Source organism: Chiloscyllium plagiosum, chromosome 13 (assembly GCF_004010195.1).
Source record: "Chiloscyllium plagiosum isolate BGI_BamShark_2017 chromosome 13, ASM401019v2, whole genome shotgun sequence".
In the NCBI taxonomy this organism is placed as follows: domain Eukaryota; kingdom Metazoa; phylum Chordata; class Chondrichthyes; order Orectolobiformes; family Hemiscylliidae; genus Chiloscyllium; species Chiloscyllium plagiosum.
The window spans coordinates 25,451,765-25,459,620 of record NC_057722.1 but is presented as its reverse complement, the minus strand read 5'-3'; the positions used below and the strand labels follow the sequence as shown (position 1 = coordinate 25,459,620).

The window sequence follows — 7,856 nt, the reverse complement described above, 5'->3', positions numbered from 1 at the left end:
GGGTAAATAGGCAAAGTCTTTTCCCTGGGGTCGGGGAGTCGAGAACTAGAGGGCATAGGTTTAGGCTGAGAGGGGAAATTTATAAGAGAGACCTAAGGGGCAACTTTTTCACACAGAGGGTTGGACGGGTATGGAATGAGCTGCCAGAGGAAGTGGTGGAGGCCAGTACAATTGCAACATTTAAGAGGCATTTGGATGGGTATATGAATAGGAAGGGTTTGGAGGGATATGGGCCGGGGGCTGGCAGGTGGGACTAAATTGGGTTGGGATATCTGGTCGGCATGGACAGGTTGGAGCGAAAGGTCTGTCTCCATGCTGTACATCTCTATGACTCTATAAATTTATGGTAAACAAGAAAAAAATCTGTGCAATGGCTTGTCTGATAATTCAGGGACAGAAAGGAGAAATTATCTACTTCGTTTTTCTCCCACACAGATATTCAGCCTTGCCTTACCTTACCCATATGCATCCTTTGTAATGATGTGAGACTCTCTCAAAACAGCGAAACTTGAACACAATTCCTGTATATCCAGTCATTTAGAGTAGATATACAAAGCATCAACCAGTGTATGTTTTAAATTTCATTACACTGATGAGGACACTTGCTTTCCTATTCTGTAATTCCCTCTGCAGTGAGTGGTGATGCAAATCAATGGAGCTCACTACTCACCTTGGTAGAAAGGGTTCTTTAGTGATCCAGCAAACATTGTGGCATGCTTTTCCCCTTTTTCAACAACAGTTTAAATCTGGCACCAAGTCAAAGGCATAGCATGGTACACAGCAGCAGTAAGTGAGCAGGTAGCCAGCCAATTACACTGAGCTATTCAAACACAGCTAAATCAAGAAATTAAAAGCATTTGATATTCTTCACTTTTAGTTGTAATTCTCAGGAGGCAAAGTATGTATGATTGGATTTCGATAAACAGCAAAATAAACATCTTTAGTATGAAATTTAATATTCTACAAATATAAAAAGAGCTTTTCAAAACCAGTGCATGTAGTTATCAGTAATTATGAAGCTAACATATCATTTCAATAAGATGCATCCCTGCTACCCTCTTTCTCCCTCCCCCCCCACCCCAACCCCCAAAAAAGATAAGTGGCTAGAGCTAAAATATGCAATGTAATCGGGAAACTTCTCAAATTCATGATATTTCCTAGTGAGTGCAGTGGATAGAGGGTGGAAGCACATTCTCTGTCAAAAGACAGAATCACTGGCAATGGGTTTTCACATTATTCTCAGTAACTGTGGAAGCAGATATCAGTTACATTGGAGTAATGACTGTGAACTTCTGATAGCTTTGCGGTCATTATTCTAGTGAATACTCATCAATCAGCTAAAGGAACAAAAAAATTGTGTAGTTTGTTCGGCCATAATGTGCATTTTGTTGAAGTAAATTCGATGTAACACAATTGATAAATTGGGGACATGGTTTCTAAAGCGCAAACGTTTAAATGTGTGTTGGAGATAACATCGCTAACACTAAGCACTATTTCTCTATCATGCAGGATTGCACAAGATCACAATCATCATGTTATAGAAGAACCACCTATATTTGGGATAGCTTTCACGAGGGTTATTAGTAAAGACATAACACAACAATGTTCAAATCTACGCAATTACAATTAGTTCTATTAAAAAGACCAATACTTAGATTTTACAACATGCCTCAGCAGTTTAACCCACCAGTGAAGCTGATGCAGTATGACGTTTTGCCTTTAGGCAGCAGGGCAGAAATGAAAATAACTTTAAAAATTAGTGAATCAACAATAAATATTGTACTTATTGACCAAAGGTTTTCATTTATGTTCCCTACAAAGTTTGAGAGAAAATTTGTAGCTCGGGTGCTTGTTGTTGTGGTTCTGTTCGCCGAGCTGGGAATTTGTGTTGCAGACATTTCGTCCCCTGTCTAGGTGACATTCTCAGTGCTTGGGAGTCTCCTGTGAAGCGCTTCTGCTGGAATTGACAACCGGAAGCGGCAGAGACAAACCACTATAAATGCTGGAGGAAACATCACAGAAGCGCTTCACAGGAGGCTCCCAAGCACTGAGGATGTCACTTAGACAGGGGACGAAACATCTGCAACACGAATGCCCAGCTCGGCGAACAGAACCACAACATGTTCCCTACATTCAATACTGGTCGATCTTCTCTAAAATACCATGTGGAAAACTGATAAAGCAAGCCTGGTCCTATTATTAATAGATACTTGATCCCATAAGGCAACAGTGACCAAAGAACTAAGTTATCTATAGTCTTAACTAAGTCCTGAGGGAAACTGCTCTGATGTAAACTTCAATTTCGGGGAGCACTGAATCAGGACTAAACATCTGATTAAATTAAGCAAATAAATCATGGAACACACATGTCATCCTATACTTGTATCTACACTGTGCTCAGTGTAGCGGAACTCACCACTTAACCTAATTTACAATACACCTAGAATATTCTAATATTTGGGGTGGAACTTACTTTCTCTGTTACTATGAGCTTGTCATCTTCCTGCGCTGTCTCATCTGAAGAATTCTATAATGTGAAGGGTCAGAAAACAGTGGTAAAAAGAAAGAAGTACCTGTCCTGTAGGACAGGAAGTTTTTAAAAACTTTCTTTAATAAATCTTATCTCATTTTTAAATAACTAACACATCTATAACTTTTATACATACACTTGAACTCACAACACTAAACTTGATTAATGGAACAGATGTTATCTCACTGGAACATGGCAAACTGTACTACGTTGAAAAAAAAAATCAGAAACTAGAACTATATCTCTGTCTCAAGACCACTCCAATAAAATAGCCATATTCAGGTAGTTAGCAGCAAACTACCATTGTATGGAAATGCATTTGGGGAAACAAAATTAAGAAACGTTTTGCCAAATTTGTACGAGTCTTTGAAGATAATTTTGCATAATATATATTCTTGGCTGCTGTTTCTTTGGGAGATCATTTTAAACTATCTTTCAGTTAAGGCTCTGTCCAGACTAATTTCATAAGATCAAATATTGATTGTGAGTGGTTAAAAATGTTAAACTGCTTCAGGTTTATCATATTCTGGAGCATCAGTGGAATCAGATAAATTGCTACAACGGGCTTTTGTGAATTCAACTCATTCTGCGTGCAGCAGAAGGTTAGAGGCATGATGAAGGTTAGACACATTAAGAATTGCACCAACCACTTTTCTGCACTTGGTGGTCAATGATTACAATGCAGTCTAAAATAAGTCAGTCAGCTGTTACCCTCATGCAGACAGATCCTCTTTTCTGCAGTAAACTGAAGACAGAAATTTATAGCAAAACAAAAGACTTCTTCCGTTATATTTTGTCAGTAACAGATTTTATTTTTTTAAGATTATCACTTTGGCCAGAACTATTTATTGAATGATTCCACTTATCTGGAATGATTGGATTGTTTTTAGGAAATACTGTCAGCAATAGTTAGGGTTAATCATTTGAATAAAAATGCAAGTGAAAGGAGGATTATTTGGTACAGTGATGAATTGAGGTTGTGCATCGACTTTTACTTACAAAAGTAATTGGTTAGAATTTGTCAAATTCATCTAATGTGTACAATACTAAAATTTGCTATGATATAAAATCATATAGACATGGAAAGACAACCAAATACAGTGGAAAGTAGATATCTGCTGAATCGTTACTTAAATGTACTTGTTAGAGATGACAATTTGATGCTTTTTTTGCAGTCACACAACACAGAGTTGTGAGAGAAGTTTCAGCAGTGGGCACATGATAAATATCATTCAAGACCATAATTGTCACTTTACTCGGTGAGAAACAATCAACCACATTGCTGCTAGACATGAGTCACATTTCCATTAATCTGCAGCTGTACTTATTACAACATGGGATGCTGTTAATTTTCTAGTGACCTGGAAGCCTAAGCTTACTCTACCTACAATAGTTGAATGCAGCAGCTTACCATCACCCTCCCAAGGCAAATGAGGGACGAGCAATAAACGCTGGCTCAGCCAGCAATGCCAATGTTCCACAGGTGAATGGAAAAAAAAGGATCAGGTCACAGAGTCATGGAGTTGTACAGCATGAAAACAGATCTTTCAGTCCAACTTGTTCATGCTGACCAGATATCCTAATTCAACTAGTCCCATTTGCCAACGTTTTGTCCATATCTCTCTAAACCCTTCCTATTCATGGATACTTCCAGATGCCTTTTAAATGTTGTAATTGGACCAGCCTCCACCACTTCCTCTGGCAGCTCATTCCATACATGCACCATCTGCTGCATGTAATTAATTGTTGCATCTTAGGTCCCTTTTAAATCTTTCCCTTCTCACCTTAAACCTCTAGTTTTGGACTCCCATACCCTTACCCATGCCCCTCATGATCTTATAAACCTCTATAATAAAGGTCGCCCTCAGCCTGCAACACTCCAGGGAAAACAGCCCCAGTCTATTCAGCTGCTCCCCAGACCCTCCAACCCTGGCAAAAGCATGTATGTTTTTTTTCCAGAATCCTTTCAAGTTTCACAACATCCTTCCTATAGCAGGGAGACCATTTTGAACGCTGCATTCCAAAAGTGGCTTAACCAATGTCCTGTACAACCGTAACACGACCTCTCAACTCCTATACAGAGGAACCTTGATCATCCAAACACCACAGGTGGGAAGTATTTTGCTTGGATAATTGAATGTTTGAATAATCAAATGCAAGAATACACAGTTCAGCCAAGCATCGGTACCTTGCAATCTTGTCGGGATAATCCGAAATTTGGATAATTGAATGCCTCTATACTCTAATGCACTGACCAATAAGGGCAAGCATACAAAATGCCTTCTTCACTATCCTGTCTGCCTGAGACTCCACTATCAAGGAACTATGAACCTGCACTCCAAGGTCTCTTCATTCAGCAACACCCCTCATGACTTTACCACTAAGTGCATGAGCCCTGCCATGATTTGCCTTTCCAAAATGCAGCACCTCACGCTTATTTAAATTAAACTCCATCTGCCACTCTTCAGTCAGTCAGCCCATCTGATCAACATCCAACTGTACCAAGGTAACCTTTGCTATCTACTACACAAATTTGCTAACTATACCTCCTGTGTCCACATCCAAATCATTGAAATCACCAACAAAAAGCAGTGACTCAGCACCAGTCCCTGTGGCACACTGCTGGTCACAGACAAAAAATAATCACTATCTTATTGGCATTTCTGTTTATATTCTTGCTCTAAATCCCTATGTGTTTAGATCTGTGATACTGCTCCTTTGAAGATTGAAATGTTCGACATCAGGAAATAACAGTGCAGTAGGGTCCAAACTTTCCAGTTTCACCATAATCGATCTATTCAAATCAGCAACTGAAAGGAATAAGATGCCTTCAGCATCCAAAGGAAAGCCTATAGGAGATGGCCAGCACTAAGAGTTCATTAAATTAATACAGGATATATGTGGTGTCAGAAATTGTAGGTAGCAGAGCATTCGCAAACCTCTGAGAAAAGCAAGACATCCGAGGTTTGTCAACATTTTTCCCCTCCTGAGTTTATCAACTTTGATGAAATAGGCAGTTTACATTTTAAAAAAAAAATTTGCTGGTTCTGAGATGAACTGGAACATGGTCATAAATGGAACACTTTATGAACAGATCATCACCACCTTTTGAAGGTGCATTTAAAAGGCTTGCTATGTGTATTAGTTGGATCACAAGACCTTTTTGAAAATGTTCTCCTGGTTCAATAATGAGTACATTGATCTTGACTGTCGATGATTTAAAATCTCAAACTATTTTAAAAATTGTGTGCATGTATTTTATTGCTATCGCATATCCTTTGCATCATGTGGTGAACATGGTGATCCAGTCACCATGGGTTTGGGAAATATCAACATCTTGTTGCAACAACCTGCATCAATAATAGAAACATGTTCAAAAAACAGAACAAATAGGACTACTTTTAGGTAATGCAAAACTAACACTGAGATCTTAGATTGCACACAGAGGTTTAACAAGTTACACAAGATAGACAATACAGATTAGAACTGTACACAGCCATTTATCAAAATTTAATTTGGGTTGAAACAGTTTCATGAATTAATATAGGAAAGTGATGAACAGCCACTACAAGTTTAAATTGAGCACAATTGAAAGGCAGTTTCTGATTGAGAGTGAGGATTGATGAAGAGCTTATGCTAAAAACTTCGACCCTCCTGCTCCTTGGATGCTGCCTGAGTGGCTATGCTTTTCCAGAGCCACACATCTTGACACTAAAGGTGTTTCTGATGTTAACTTCAAATTAAGCAACTTTGAAATGCTTAAAAAGTTAACTATGACTAAAAGCCTCCAAGGAGAAAACAATGCACCAATTCAAAAAGTGAAATAAAAAAACGTTTCTTTCACTGCAGTGAAAACGACCCTATTAGGCAGTGGACTCATTTTGCAGACAGCAAATCACACGAAGTAGCAAAATTATTCCTTTGAAACAAAATGTTATTGTATCCTGTTTTTAAAAGGTGCCACTTTGACATTCCCTACAATACGTGAAATTCAGAAATGGTGCGATGATCTTTGATCCAGAAGCAGGTTTAGTTATGAAATTTATATTTATATAATATGAAATTTATATTTACACTAAAATATTTGGAGAATCTGCAATTGTTTTGAAAAAGTGTTTGAAAGGGACCTTTTGGGAAATGCATCAGTTGTAAAGGAACCATTTGTAATTGTTTGAGGGGAAATACTCATCAGTGTTAACCAGAGACCCTCAACCTGGGAACAATACTAAAAGGAAGCAGGTTAACCTACATAAGCTATGTAGCAGGCAAATACAAAAAGACATTAAAAAGAGGAACTATGAGAGGAATGGCCAGATAATCTATAAATAAATAAAACCTCTCAGGAGTGAGAAGAAAATGTAGAACACAAAAAGCTGTTAAAAGAGATGGATGAGCAAATCAAAGAAAGATTGAATCTCAACACACCTTGCATAACAGAATCATAACATCCTTCCTGTTATGTTGAATTTTTCTCAATGTATGGTAGAAAAGCTGGGACATGGTCAATCAATTGATCTTTTTCTCTATGAAGCAAAGATCCTGTTAAACAAGTTGGATGAAGTGAGAGAAAAATAGAAGGTCGACCTTCCTGAATTTATCTGTGAAGCTCTGATTCATAGCTTCAGTTTGTAGTTATAAGGAGAGTCATAGAGATGCACATCATGGAAATGGACTCTTTGGTCCAACCTGTCCATGCTGACCAGATATCCCAATCTAGTCCCACCTGCCAGCCCCTGGCCCATATCCCTCCAAACCCTTCCTATTCATATACCCATCCAAATGCCTCTTAAATGTTGCAATCGTACCAGCCTCCACCACGTCCTCTGGCAGCTCATTCCATACACATACCCTTTCACCCTGACAGGAATATACTTTCTCTGGATTCTTGTTATCTCATTCCTGAAGGCTTCCCATTTTCCAGCCATCCCTTTACCTGCGAACATCTGCCTCCAATCAGCTTTCGAAATTTCTTGCCTAATATCGTCAAAATTGGCCTTTCTCCAATTTAGAACTTCAACTTTTAGATCTGGTCTATCCTTTTCCATCATTATTTTAAACCTAATAGAATTATGGTCGCTGGCCCCAAAGTGCTCACCTGCCTTGCTTTATTTCCCAAGAGTAGGTCACTTCTACCCCAAAAGAGATTCCAATGATCCAAAAATGAGTATCCTTCTCTAGTAGGTACATCCACATACTGAATCAGAAAACTGTCTTGTACACACTTAACAAATTCCTCTCCATCTAAACCTTTAACACTATGGCAGTCCCAGTCGATGTTTGGAAAGTTAAAATCCCCGACCATAACCACCATATTATTCTTACAGAT

The 7,856-nt window shown here is 38.6% G+C and overlaps 1 protein-coding gene across 2 annotated transcripts in view; it reads right to left on the bottom strand.

Moving 5' to 3' along the window:
* LOC122555853 (long-chain-fatty-acid--CoA ligase 3-like) overlaps positions 1-7,856 on the bottom strand; it is a 130,380-nt gene that overhangs the window by 78,143 nt on the left and 44,381 nt on the right. The window contains exon 3 of one of the 2 annotated variants that reach the window (XM_043702058.1): positions 2,474-2,527. The exons of the other annotated variant lie outside the window; for it this stretch is intronic. Within the exon in view, the coding sequence (XP_043557993.1) occupies positions 2,474-2,527 (54 nt within the window). The remainder of the gene's footprint in view (positions 1-2,473; positions 2,528-7,856) is intronic. 2 annotated transcript variants of the gene reach the window in all.